Source organism: Cheilinus undulatus, linkage group 23 (assembly GCF_018320785.1).
Source record: "Cheilinus undulatus linkage group 23, ASM1832078v1, whole genome shotgun sequence".
In the NCBI taxonomy this organism is placed as follows: domain Eukaryota; kingdom Metazoa; phylum Chordata; class Actinopteri; order Labriformes; family Labridae; genus Cheilinus; species Cheilinus undulatus.
The window spans coordinates 16,621,846-16,636,269 of record NC_054887.1 but is presented as its reverse complement, the minus strand read 5'-3'; the positions used below and the strand labels follow the sequence as shown (position 1 = coordinate 16,636,269).

The window sequence follows — 14,424 nt, the reverse complement described above, 5'->3', positions numbered from 1 at the left end:
CCAACTGTAAAAAGGTGGGATCAATTTGAAAAGCAGGTAATTGCAAGAGCCTCTGCTGTACATTCTGTAATGCATATATAGTCCCATCTTTTGATGCCAAAATTTGGTTGAACAGTATGCTGATGATGTTGTTGTAGAATGCTCTAAACCTGGTTATCAAGAGGAATTATTCTGAAAAGGTAGTGACCAAAAACTTGCAAAAGTGTTTTCAACTTTTCAAGTAAACATGGGATTTGTGTAACACATACTTTACAATGAAAAGTCAGAGGAATTAAACATCAGTTTGATTATTCTTTTTAGGGCTATCAGGATTAATAGAGTTAATGGTGATTCATTAAGGTCCACAAGTAATACACAAATGTTTTTTTATTCACAATTAATCTCAAGCTTTATTGTCCTTTTTAACTCATTTTGTTTAAGCCACATCAGTGTCTCCCTGCAGCCACAGTCTCTTATTTCACTTTAAAAAAAAATCACTGACAGCTCAGTGGACAAGTCAGAAGTTATCTGAATTTTGTGTTATCAAGCATTTACCTTTTAACTGTCCTATTATTTTCCTGAAGATCCATGACAGATAGCTTAGTATTTGATTAAGTAAAGGTTATGATATTGAATCTATCTGTAAAAGCTGGTCCAAGTCAGTTACCCTTAGTTTAAGACATAAGAAAAACCCAAGACACACCCAAGGTGTGATTAATAGCGATTAACAACAGAAATATAAGATCTAATTTCCTATCATTTCCAAAATGATCACCTCTGACTGCAGAAATACTGTTGATGCCGAGTGTAAGTGTTGACATTTCCTCAAACATGTCCGTGGATAAATTATGTGCCTACCTGAGGCTCTGCAGCTCGTCCAGCACCCCCAGAGGTACAGAGGACAGGCCATTCAGGGACAAATCCAGACTCTGGAGACCCCCCAAACCCTGTAGAAACATGGAAACAAGGTCTTTGTCAAGCATCCCAGCTCATATCCTACATAACTGTGCAGTATACTTCTCCCAGAGCTCATATTAGCTTTATTGGCTTCTCTCTCGGTAGAACCTGTAGCCCCATTTGATGGGCTAATCTTGTTTAATTTAGGGTCCCAAGTGATGTCATGACAGACGCTTATCCTGCTGACGGCTTTGGTTCAGATAAAAGTGGATAAAAGTGTTGAGCAAATGGTTTATGACTAATTTATCACCTGGATGGGAGCCCAGACATGTATATCTACTCAGGTTGGCTTCGCTCCTGAACGAGTCTGCAGAGCATCACCCAGGAGTTGAAACAGAGTATCAGATGTGATGTCAGCATCTTTCTTTGCTCAGATAGCACTTTGTCTGATTGGCTGATCAGAAGGAATATCTTATCGCTGTCGTCTAGCACATCAAATGCAGCAGCTCGGTCGGTGGCTTGACCCATCAAAATATAAATCTGTTCCTGCCTCTTTAGGCCGTTTCTGGATGTCCCATATAGCTTGTCTTTTGCAATTCAACAAGTCTGAATAATGCTTGTTTGGAGTATAATGTTGTATAATCCACACTGCCTACCTGGAAAAGTTCTCTGTCCATTCCTGTCAGTGAGTTGTTATGCAGAGTCAGTCTCGTCAGGTTGGACATGTCTCTGAATAATCCGGCTGGTAAATTATCCAGGTAGTTATTAGAGAGGTCCAGCTCCTAGAATACAAACACAGACAGCATTTTCACTCCGTATTTCAGGCTTCTATTAAAAATGATCTGAAAAATGTTAAATCAAAGTGTTCGTGCTGAGAGGCTTCATGCATACTGTCTGGGGGAGTCTTAAAAATGGATTAGCTACTACAAACCTTTTAATGCACATTTTATACCTTAATCTGGCAGTGCTACAAAGAGCAAGTGCTAGGATAAGGCTGAAAACTTCATAGATCTACAAGCTGTGGAAAAAACGGGGTCAAAGTAGAGTATGTTGTCTTGAAGCTGCTGTGAGGGTTGGTTTGTGTTGAGCCAAGCAGTATGCTTTGTCTTTCGTCAGTGCAAGTCAACAAGAAGAGAGCCAGGTTATTTACATAGGCTGGAGGTATGGCATTCATCTGAAAAGCATATTTCTATGTGATTTCTGGTGTGGTAGGTATTTCTGGGTCCGAGCCTGGCATGGAGACTGTAGAGCAGGGGTCATCAACTCTATTTGCACAAAGGCCAGACGCTGTGGGGGCTGAACATTGAAATCAACTACAATAAATCAATATTTTGGTCCGACTAACATATTCTTGTAAAAATGTTATGTCCTTTAACAGAACTTTTAGCCTGTTGAGATCAGCCCCTGTCACCTATACTGCAGCCAGCCACAAGGGGGCGATTGAAATATTTAACCACATATTTCTGGACCCCTCATGATGTCATTACTGAGTTTGATACTAATATGATATGTCATGATTGGCCAGAAACACATAGAGGAAACAGATCTTCAGTCAAAGAGAATTGCATGGAAAATTGATGAGAAAAACCACAGCTTAATCAGGATAAGTGAGTTTTTTGTTCAACACACATATAAGGGATACAAATATCTATCCATTAAGGTGGATTTGTCTGATTATGCAGGGTTGCTTTAAAGACTCACCTGTTTACAGCTGTCTTTTATCCAAATATCTTATTGACTATAATTTGTAACAATATCCTTACATTTTAGTGTCTGTTTTGAGCAATTTTTCCCTTCTTTTTGGTCATTGTGCCTTTGTTTTAATCTTTTATATGGGTTTTATTGGCTGTTTTAAAATATTTTCCTCTCATGTGTCTCTTTTCCATTTGTCAATTTATGTTTAAGTCTTGTTTACACCACTTTTATCGTCTTATTCCCAAAATTTGCTGTACACAAACAAATCGGCCTTGCTTTGCCTGATGTTTTTAATATGAGCTTGCCTGATTTATACACAAAATGCGAATAGCTTTGCAGAAACTTGAAGAAGCCAACTTCTTCTAACTTTCCAGTCTAAGCGCAGAGGTTGTCCACAGTTCATTCGATATCAGACTTGACATACAGTCTTGTTTTTTCCTTGCAGGGATTCATTATGCGAGGTTACACAACAGCGTAAAAGCACATATAGTAAATTGTTACACCAAGTCAAACTTTAACAGCAAACAATGGGCAGCAAACCTCCAGGGAGGAGAGGTTAGCGAAGGCAGAGGCTCCCAGCGATGCAAGCTTGTTGTTGGCCAGCAGGAGGGAGCGGCTCCCCGGAGGCAGGAGGTGAAGGGGCGGCAGGGAGGAGAGACCCCGGCCCCCGCAGTCCACCAGGCCGTCTGAGTAGCAGAGACAGGGAGGAGGGCAGGAGGAGGCTGAGGGCAACAGCAACGCCAGGAGGCAGAGGATGCAGAGGAAGACTAGAGGAGGGGAAAAGAGGCATTAGTTTTGTGTTGATTTTATCAATGCAGCGTGGAAACAAGAAGACAACATGCAGGAGCTTTATAACAAGTCTTCCAATGCCTGAGGCGGACTTGATGAGCTGTTTAAGATGCTAGAATCATGCAGGAAATTTCCATTGCTTTTTGCCTTTTTGACTGAAAGATCACCAGATTACCACAGAACCAAATCAGGGCCAAGCTCGACTTTGTTTTTTTGTTCCTAACCCACTCTTCTGAGCCACAACTCTTTCAAAACAAAGCCTGACTTGTGTGTTTAGCATTGTCTGGATTCTCTTTGTTTATCTGTGTATGTTTGTGTGCAGCTCACAGTAGCTGAGAGACACTCATGAGGGAAATCCCCTCTGTTTTATTTTATTTTTGACTCATTGTTTTCCTGCACACTGTGTCGTTACTTCATCTCCACTCATTATTTCTGTTTTCTTCATTCATTCTCTTTGAAGTCGAGCAAAATTTTTCATTCATATTTCATTTCTTGTCTCTTTTTTGGATCAATTAAGCCTCCTCACTCATTCCTTTTTATATTTATTGGCTCTGCCGTCTGTCAGTGCGTGTCTGTCCTCTCTCCCGATTGTCTCTTTATCTTTTTCTTTCTCTTTCACTCCGAGTCTCTCAGCGCTGCCCTGTATTCCCTCAGTGTCTCGTTACAGTGGCTGACTTTGTTTCCATGCAATAGCTTATCAGTAAGACTTATGCTTTATCTCTCTGCATAAGTGCGTGCAGGCCTGTGGAGTGGCATATGCTTCTGCGTGCGTGAGTGTAAGGCACCAACAAAGCGTGATATTAAGAAAACTACTCAGTCTAAACTCCAGACACCGACGCAGCACTTTTCCCCTTCCTGACAAGGCTTTGTGCTGCACCAGCACATTTCATCACTTGCATCATCTGCATATAATTAGCATCTATTTCTCAGCGTGCCATTGCCTTTTGTCACACTATGTCTCACCAGCTCCTCGTTGTTGTGTTTTCTCCTTCTGATGGTCCATCTGGTTTACTCTATATTTGCTATCTTTCTCATTTTCTCTCTCCCTACGCTCACTCACAGTCAAGAATTAATTCCCTTTCACCACACATATTGGCTGTCTGGCGCTACATGTGATGAAACGCAGTGAAATAGCCCTTTACAGCCTCTTCCACATTACAGTATATTTAAAAAGAAGAAGAGGGAGTGATAAATATCAGAAAAAATCAGACGATATGAGTGATAGCGATATGAAAGTCATATCATTCTCTCTAGAGTTACTTTACTCTCCTCAGGGGGTCTGAAACTCATCACTGATAAGATGTGAAGTTCCTTTGAAATCATCTTTTATCCCCTTTAAACTGATTATAAATGGACTTTAAGTGAGAATGGACTGTAGGAAATTAGTTTCAGCCAAGGCTAGACAGTGATATTAAGCCTAATTAATGATAAATGATGAGTAATGCATTTAGAATGAAAAGGAGTGCTAAATGATTCAAGACAATTTCTGTTGCCATAGTAAAAAGGAAACAGGTGCTTAAACTAATATTAACAATGATCCTTTCTTTTCAAGTGTCCCAGTAAGAGAGTATGACAGCAGGCATGCATGGCAGCAGGAGCCTAAAACTGAAGCAGCTTATTAAAACTCAGCCAACATGCCTGTAGAACAGTGGTTCCTATTTTCCTTAGAGCCACACTTATTTAAATGTTGTCCCCAAGGACCCACGAAAAAAAAGAACTTATACATTTCTGCCAAAAAAGGATAAAAATTTTGAGTTTTATCACTAATATCCCAAAACAAAAAGTCAATTTGTTCCACCTGCTTCTAGAAAAAGCCCAATTTAGGACATTTCCCAAAAATGTCCAAGACAGTCTGGCCGAAGACCAAAGATCTCAGACGCCCCTTCTTGCAGGCAAGACACGGTCTGTCAGAATGGACGTGCCGTTTCTGGTACAGCGTATTTCCATTTTTGCATTTTTTTTTTTTATTCAACTGTATTAAAAACCAAATCTGGCAGATACATGCATGAAATAACAAAATTGCAAACATTACAGACTAACTAGTTTGAGCTATGCTAGCAGGTGATTTCATCAAAGCTAGCCTAAATCAGTGGTAGCTGACTAAATCTATTAACTAAGCCCCATAGATGTGTTTTAAAATCAATAGTTTAACCTTCATTTAAAAAAAAACAAATGGTTAGCCTAACTGAGACACTTTTATCCAAAGGCTTCACAAAATTATGCTCAAAATTTCCTCTACAAAATTGCTTTTAACTCCCTAAGTTATAAATGTTGTGTTTATATTAGTGCTGTCAACTGGTTAAAAAAATTAATCAAGTTAATCACATCACTATGCTGTGATTAATGTACAGCACTTTGAAAGTGCTTTTTACAAAAAAAGTATCATTATTATTATTATTATTATTGTTTTAATTATTTTCTATAAATTAACATTTAAAATACTACCATTTACTTGCGTTTTTGTTTGAGATAAATTAGTACAAGTATGGTGTTGAAATGAAGAAATATTAAACAAACTAGAGTTTTTAAACTTATATGTGGTTTGTAAATCAGACCCTGTGTTGTTATTAGCGTCTTTGCTAACATTAGCAAAGATGCGCTTTGCCCGGAGGTGGTACTTCAGACTTGTTGCGCTTTGGTGTAAAGACAGTTCATCACCATAGCGTGTACACACAACTTTAGTTTCATCCAGACTTCCACCAGGCAGCTTTTTAAATTAACATTTGCCGTGAAGCAGACCTGGGTCTGTCCTCACTCATCACTGCTGGCTGTGTCTGACCCTCCGTTAACTTCTTCACCCCAGGGATGTAAACATCCGTGCAGGAGGACTGTGGGAGCAAGTTGTGGTCAAACTTAGTCATATGATTACATTGCATTATTGTTTTTTTAACACGGTAAGGTTTCTGGATTAATCACAGGCGTTAACTCGTTACTATCAACAGGCCTAGTTTATATACATATATATATATATATATATATATATATATAATATATATATAGTAACCTATACTGTTAGCTAGCCTTTTCTCATGCACTACATATTAATGCTAAGCTCAGTTAGTAAAACCTTCATATACTGCCCTACCCTGTGTAGTATATCAAACATCTCGTCAAACTCTACACAACGAAGTAAACAAGTGCATCTCCCAAAATATTAAAGTATTAACATTGCATAAGTCCCCTTTAATTTAAAATGAAAGGACATTTTCTTATTAAGGGCACTTAATATGAGACATCTTAATTTCCAGCTGTAATGGCAAACTTACTGTTTGGTAATTTGATCTTAAATCAAAGGATCATTTTTAATTCATTTTTGCACCAGAGGGTAATGTGCAAAAATTGCAGTTGAATAATTGATATGTTGAGATTTGGTTGTGTTTATCTTCCTTATCCTCATTTCTAGAGCTTGAGCATTAGAAGATAGATTTCAGCACTTGGAAACTGCTGAAAACTATTGTAAAGCTCCAAAAACACACACTGACAATGGTCTAGATATGGCACCTATTTTTAGAGACTTTTTACCTGCCAGACAAAACATGACCTCCCTCGAACAGGACACTGCTGCATTAAATATTCTGGACCAAAACAAGTTCAAAAAGAGGCCAGGTAAGAAAAAAAGTTGTGTGAAATCTCTCATGGTTATCCTCTCTGCTTCATTCTGCAGAATAATCCTAATCTCTAGGAGAAAATTAACTCATCTTAATGGGAGATTTAGAAGTATCCTGAAGCTTTTTGTGCTGTCGAACTTTGTATTAGAAATTCTTCAGAAGGCCAGTCTTTGAGTGAGGCAGCTCAGTGGGAATCAGGATGGATTTGACTGCACGGTGGCTGTGAATTTCTCCCTAACAGGTTTGAAAAGGTACAGTGGTGCAGGAGCTTTGTACGGACAGTGTAGCTCAGAGGTAGAAGCGCTGTTATACAACTGAGAGGGAGTGAAAAAGAGAGAAATTCAGTCCATTTTTCTGCTTCTCCCTCATATCACATCGAATTTCAAATCATGGTTGGCTTTGTGCGCAGTTCATCTCTCTCAGCATGCAATAGGCGTTTTATTTCTCAAAAATATTCCTTTTCTTCCCTCTTTTTCTTTGCTCTATCCTCACCACAACCCCTCTCCTCTCCTCTTACTGTACGCTATAACTCCCCCTCACCTCCCTCCTCCCGTCCTCAGTGCTGCAGCCTATCTTCCAACATTTATGAGTGGTTTTTGCTGCTCTCGTGGAGGAGGTGGTTGTTGTTTTGGCTTATTTTAGCTGCTCCAAATCCTCTCTCTCTTTCTGTCTCTCTCTCTTTCGCTTGCTATAGTGCGCTCCATGCAGCCAAACCAGAAGGAAAAAATGTTCAGCCACACAGTCAGAGGAAGAAAGGGAGGTTCAGTCCAAATAAGTTTAAGTGGTTCTGTGCAGTTTAATTCAGTCCAAACAGACTCCGGACTGAATCTTTTATAAGAATCCCCAAACACACGGCGTAAAAGTGCTGACATTTTTGGCAAATGTAGGCTGGCAATGCTCTCAGCGGCAGGAAACAAACTAAGACAAGGCATTAAAATGCAACAAGATGTTCCTGTTTGATTGAAGTAAGACTACTGAAGCAACCCTTAAAGGGGTATTACCCAAAATACCCCACAAATGCCCCCCTCTTGTTGTCAAAAAACAGCATTCTTGCTATCTTTGTACCATTTGTTGCCTTTATTATTGTGCAATATAATATAATTGATCTTTTTTACCATAAATAAATAAGTAACTTTGCTATAAATGTGTCTTTTTAGCCTCTTTTGTTGCCTTTACGTGACACATTTTCAGCTAATTAGATCATATTTACAACCTCAATTCCTAAAAAGTTGGGGCGCTGTGTAATGTAAAGAAAAAAGAATGCAATGATTTTTAAATCTCATCAACCCAGAATTTGTTTACAATGCAGAATGAAAAAAAACCTATCAGATGTTGAAACTGAGACATTTTTTTTCCCATTTAAGGAAAGATACTACCTCACTTTGATTTTGATGGCAGCAGCATGTTAAAAACGCAGGTACGAAGCAGAGTGTTTCAGGAATAAAGCTTTATCATGTAAAGAAGAAGCCATATGTGAACAGGATCCAGAAATGCTAGTCTTCTCTGGGGCAGAGCTAATTTAAAATAGACCGAGGCAAAATGGAAAACTGTTCTGTGGTCACATGAATCTGAATTTGAAGTTCTTTTTGGAAATCAGTGATGCCATGACTGTTGTTAAATGAAAAAGGGATCCTACACAATGCTAAACATGGCCCTGTCCCTACTTTTTGGGATGTGTTGCTCCCATCAAATTGAAAATGAGCTAACATTTTTCCTAAAATGGCAAAATGTCTCAGTTTCAACATCTGGTCTGTTTTTTATGTCCTACTGTGAATAAATGACAGGTTTCTGAGATTTGTGAATAATCACATTGTGTTTTTATTGACATTTTACAGGGTGCCCACATTTTTTTGGAATTGTGGCTGTAAATGGATTTTTATGGCTGCCTGTTAGACAATGAAGCTAAGCGTTAGTTCATCCAGGACATGGTAGGTATACGCCAAGCTGCGGTCTGCTGCTGCTGCTGTTGCTTGCAAAGCTAAACATCCTCCACCCCAGCCTCCTGCTTTATAGCATAAAACTTGTTGCACACTTATTCAGATTTATGCTGCTATGGATTAACTGCTTTTGAACTAAGTCAAAGAAAGCTGCTTGACTAACCCGTGAGCATCTTTTGAGCAGAGCCGCTTCCACCAAGTAAAACTGCATACTCATTTTGTGATAAAATGGTTTCATATATGACGAGAGCGTTTCTGAATTATTTATAACCTCACAAATATCATCTAACTGGCATTTTATTCCAAAAACACGGATCAACATAATGTGCATGCTTGAATAAAGCAGCTGCATGTTTATTTGTTCAACAGTAATTAGCTGTCAGAGAATGTTTGCAGAACTTTGTGCACATTAAGTCCCTCAATCATGGAAATGGAGGATTAAAGTGTCACTGATACATCCACAAATCCACACAAAGACCCATGCATCTATTTTTAGACTCCAGCTTACATGTAATTCTTACTTCCCCCCTCTTAATGGGAAAATAAAGGGAATTTTCTGCTGCCATGTAACACTTGTCGCCCTGCAAACGTGGTGATGTTTGAATTTATCTCCTATTAAATACAGCCTGCTAATGCTCAGGGTCTCAGCTCACTGTAAGTTAATATCCATGAGCCCCAACGTGACACTGGACACAGCTATGATGTCATTTCCACAGACTCTTTAGCTGCATGTGACCAGAGGCCAAGCCATTTTCCATGTACTAGACAGACCCCCCTGCTATCTAATTACTAGAGCGATGGGCTGAAACACTCACATGATGCTTAAATGTTTCACATGGTCGTCAGCGCAAGGGTCTAATCTGAGGCTTAGAACGGACTCCTCTGACTCACGATTGCAGATACATGAACTGATGAAAAATTACATAATGAAATAACTTTGCTATAAGGTACAACAGCAGACTATTACCAGCTGAATTGTATTGCATTGTAAAAGAATACACCTGGTTTTAGCTATAAAATTATGTTGAGTATTCAGCTTTATGGCTTATATAAATCAATTTACATAAAGACAATCTTTAGATGCAGCCTCTGTTAACAGTAATGAAAGGGTAAAATATTTGATTCTACTGTAAAAGGATAGATTTATGCCTTTTTGAGAGCTACAAACAGCACTGAAAAAACTGCTTACAGACAGTAGACCTAAATAAAAATGTGACCTCATTTTAATCAGCTTATACTATCAAATTAAGATAAATTCTCCTAATTGAACAACTGTTCTAACAGCAGGTGGTTCACTGAGATAATCCTAGCATAGTGCTTTAAATAGCACAAAAATGTTTCTTGTATCAGGGAAAAGTTGCCATATAAACAGTACTGTGCAGAAGTTTAAAGCCAAGAATTGAGGCTAAAGTGAGGTGTTTATGGCAAGTTAACCGCCTGATGGCACCATTGGGCAGGAAGCAGGATTGACACAATCCATGTGTCTCTGAATGTTTTTGCATATTACCAGGGGCATGGGGAAATAGTCTTGGAAAAATAAAGTCCACATCTTTAGGGCACAATAAAGGGTGAATGTGGCAAGTAAGCACTGCTTAGGGTACCATCGGTTTGTGTAGTTTAGTCTCCTAGTTGTGCTGTGAAGGTCCCAAGGCCTGAAAAACTTCCAGCGCTCTACAGACATATTAACATGTGGGAAAAGACTCGGACTAAGGAGACACCGCAGAGCTTGACCTTGGCTGCTGATCTACACGTATGTGCCTAGGGTCGTTGCACATTGGCCCCAATATGAATCCTTAGCGCACTGCATGCCTAAAACTTCTGCATATGATTCTTTTGGAGCTATTATCTGCAGATATCATACTGATTCAATTGTGTATCCCCAAATGTTCAAGGGCCACGTTTACACAACAATTTCAGTCGAAAACTGTAACTTTTCTGGTGCTTAGGCTGCTCATTTACATGACAGCAGTATTTTGGGTGCCTGAAAAAAAGGTTCCAGAGTGCAAACTTTTGAAACTGCATCATTTTTGCTGTCATGTAAAATTACAATACAGTGTTCCCTCTGAATAAGCACTCTTTTTGTACACGCACATTACACCTCAAACCAATAACCATGTCCAAATAAGGGTTCTGTTTGTTTTGCTCACTCTAAGTCTATATTTTCTTCCTTTCCTTTTTTTATGATTTTATTTTTATAGACAAACAGAAACAATACAAAACAGTTAGTCATCATCCCTAAACTGAAATACATGTCAGCTCATATATATAAGGTTAGAAACACAATCCACTTCTCCCACTGCTGCAAATATTTCCTTCCCGTCAGACCCAGTGTAAAAGTCCTTTTCTCCATGCTTTCAATATTACTTCCAATATCCATCCAGTCAGTCTTTGTTGAAAATATGGACTGTTTTCTTTGCTGGCTGCTTCTTAAAGTAAATTTATTTGATATTTATCCTGTGCTGTAAAGTCAGCTGCAATGTTGCTCAGGTAAAATGTTGTGAAAAAAGCAATCAATTCCAAGTACAAAAGATTTTCCAGCAGTTCAGCATGCATGAAAATGGTCTGCTAGCTGCTCTCCATAGTCCCTCCTAAGCAGACCCCATCCATCTTTGGCTGTCTGTATTTTACATTAGGAGATGAAGCATATTTCATTAAGTCAGGTAAACAGATTTTCCCTCAAAGACCTGTGCTGGTGGAGATAATCTGTACTGAACACATATTTATTCAGTTGACTTTTTTGCGTATCACACTTAAATGTTTCAGATCCTCAAATAAATTTTTGACAACCTTAGTAAATACAAAATGCAGTTTTTAAAATGATTTAATTTATTAAGAGGAAAAAAATCCATCCAAACCTACCTGGCTCTATGTAAAAGAATAATTGCCCCTCTTGTTAAGTCATTAATTAACTGCAATAAATTGCATATTTTGGAAATCTGCTCTCAGCTTTACGAGCCACACCCAGGCCTGGTTACTGCCAAACCTAAATAGAACCTGTCTGACAAAGTAAAGTAGGCTGAAAGATCTCAAAAAGCAACACATCATGCCACCATTTAAAGAAATGCAAGAACAGATGAGAAACAAAGCCACTGACATCTGTCAGACTGGAAAGGCCTACAAAGCCATTTCCAAAGCTTTGAGACTCCTGCGAACCACAGTGAGAGCCATTGTCAACAAACAGAGAAAACTGTGAACAGTGGGGAACCCTCCAAGGAGTGGCTGTCCTACCAAAATGACCCCAAAAGCGCATCAAAGACTCATCCAGGCGGTCACAAAAGTACCCAAAACACACTGTAAAAACAAATATGAGAGCCCAGGGTAAATGATTTAATAACAGAATTCACAGCTTTTCTCATATCTAAGAAAGCTAAGAACCTACTTGGAAAAATTAAACATCAGTTTTATTTTCTTTGAGAACAATCCAACATAAAATGCCAACAAACACTTGTTCTTTACAAAAGATCAATATTTAAACTATACACTATAATGACGCTGTAGTGGGGCCACTTTAGAAAAAAAAGATCTAGTGATTTTCAAGAAAAAAAATTCTCAAGTTTATAGTAGATTATTTACAAGGAAAATACTTTCTTTTGGCTTCAAGTGTCAGAAATGTACGTGAACTAAAACTTAGAATTTTTTAGATTATAAAGTGGAAAAAGTTGAAAGTCAAACCGCTTTTTTGTTTGGTTTCTTTCAATTTTTTGACTTTAAATTGTTGTAAATTTATCATGTCAAAAACTTGAAATGTCTCAGTTTCTAATGTCAAAATGTTTACCTTCAAACTCGGAAATTCTGAGTTTGTTTTCTTGTAAATTTACACCTTTGAAATCTTAAATATTTCATTTGTTTCCCCAAAAGCTTAGCCTCTTTTTCTACAAGAATGAACAGATCCTCTGTATTTTTTAATACTCTATGGTGGGCCTTATACACCATCATTATGTTTCTAATCAGGATTTTTTTAAAATATATGTACAACTAATTTTGGCTCAGTGCCTATTAAAGCAGGTGGCAAAACCAGTTCTCAGGTTTAGGGACTTTCCACATAGGGCAAGGTAGGTCTGGATGGCTTTTTTCCCTTTGTAAATGAAACCCTCATTTAAAAATGGCATTTTGCGTCAATATTATACTTTGTTTGATGATCCAAAACATTTAAGCGTGCCCCAGTTTATTGTTTAGCTTTTTTTAAATTCATGATCACAGCTAAAATTTGGCTGCAAGCATCCCGTTTAGTTCAGCTGAATTTGGCATCAAAGATTAAAATTTACAGACAAAAAGTTAGAAAATAAACTGCAAGCAGTAATCCTTCTATTAGCCTGTTCTCCTATTCAACAGTGTCACTCTCATTCGTCCAAGGCTCTAACTGGTCTGATCTGGCTGTAACCCGATACCTGAAGTAGTTCTCAGATGGAAAACAGCCAGTGTGTGGTGTTTGCCCTTGAATGTGTCTCTGAATCCCTTGACTCTCTCTGTGAGCGTGGCGTTTCTGTTGAAGCCTCTGAGGTAGAAAAGGGCTACACATGCATATAGAATATCAAGGTCCCAGCAGCACTGCCACGTTATTTCAACACTGACAAGGTAATGCCGTGTTACCGTAGCAACCAAGTGCTGTAGACGATGTTGAAAAGACTGTAGGAGGCATATGGGGAGAGAAGTTTGCACTATACATCAAATCCCATCGTTTAACCCACATTATCTCTTCTCCTCGCACGCACACAACCTCTGTGAGGCTCAGGCGTGAATAATCCCTTACTCAACCACACGGGAAGTTACTCACACTGACACACACTCAGAGCAGTACGTGAGGATAAGAAGGTGCAGGGTGTGAGGGTTTAGGCTGTTCTCCAGGAAAGTTTTTAGACTTTTTTCTTTCTCTCCTGTCATTTAAACTTGGAGGTGCATGCTCATAGGCTCATCTGCTTCCTTAATTCATGCTATCAGCATCAATTTGTCCCAGCATGTGCACAAAAGCGTGGCCTGTGGGTAGGTATGACATGCTGCGACATCTTCTTCTGCGATAGCTTCTATTAATTAGCAAGAGTGACGGATAAGACAAAGAGACGGGAAGATGAAGAGGTTAGGAAAGAGTTTAAGGGAAACAAATGATCAGTTAAGGGTAATTTAGAGCCACAGATTTAATTTTGACACCATCTCTTTGATGGATGCAGCGCTGCGGTTTCTGACCAATCAGCTGGGCCTTCATCCAAGGCTGAAGGCTTTCAAGATTTGGAGAGAAAATGAAGGACACTTGATGTCACATCCTCATCAGTGTGACTAGAATAGATTATTCCTAGTTGTATTATGAGGATGGGTGGACTTATTTAAGGTGTATAGCTGTGGTTTGGTGCTGTTTTCTCTTTTACATGCTCATTTTTTCAGGTAGCATCTCTAAATTTAATGTCAGACTTGCTCTTACAGTGCTAAGATCTCTTATCTTGCTAATTGGATGCCCTTTTCAGAGGCTTGTGGAGCGTTAACAAAGACAAATTGAGCACATCTCCATTGGCTTTATCATCCAGCAC

General features: G+C 38.8%; 2 protein-coding genes across 5 annotated transcripts in view; one reads left to right on the top strand and one right to left on the bottom strand.

Moving 5' to 3' along the window:
* cacna2d4a (calcium channel, voltage-dependent, alpha 2/delta subunit 4a) overlaps positions 1–14,424 on the top strand; it is a 149,631-nt gene that overhangs the window by 57,797 nt on the left and 77,410 nt on the right. The window lies entirely within an intron of this gene.
* The window catches only part of lrtm2a (leucine-rich repeats and transmembrane domains 2a), a 68,044-nt gene that overhangs the window by 4,665 nt on the left and 48,955 nt on the right, over positions 1–14,424 (bottom strand). For both annotated transcript variants that reach the window (XM_041780812.1, XM_041780813.1), the window contains 3 exons: positions 3,112–3,338; positions 1,533–1,658; positions 838–926 (listed from right to left, as the gene is read on the bottom strand). In XM_041780812.1, the coding sequence (XP_041636746.1) occupies positions 838–926; positions 1,533–1,658; positions 3,112–3,338 (442 nt within the window). The remainder of the gene's footprint in view (positions 1–837; positions 927–1,532; positions 1,659–3,111; positions 3,339–14,424) is intronic.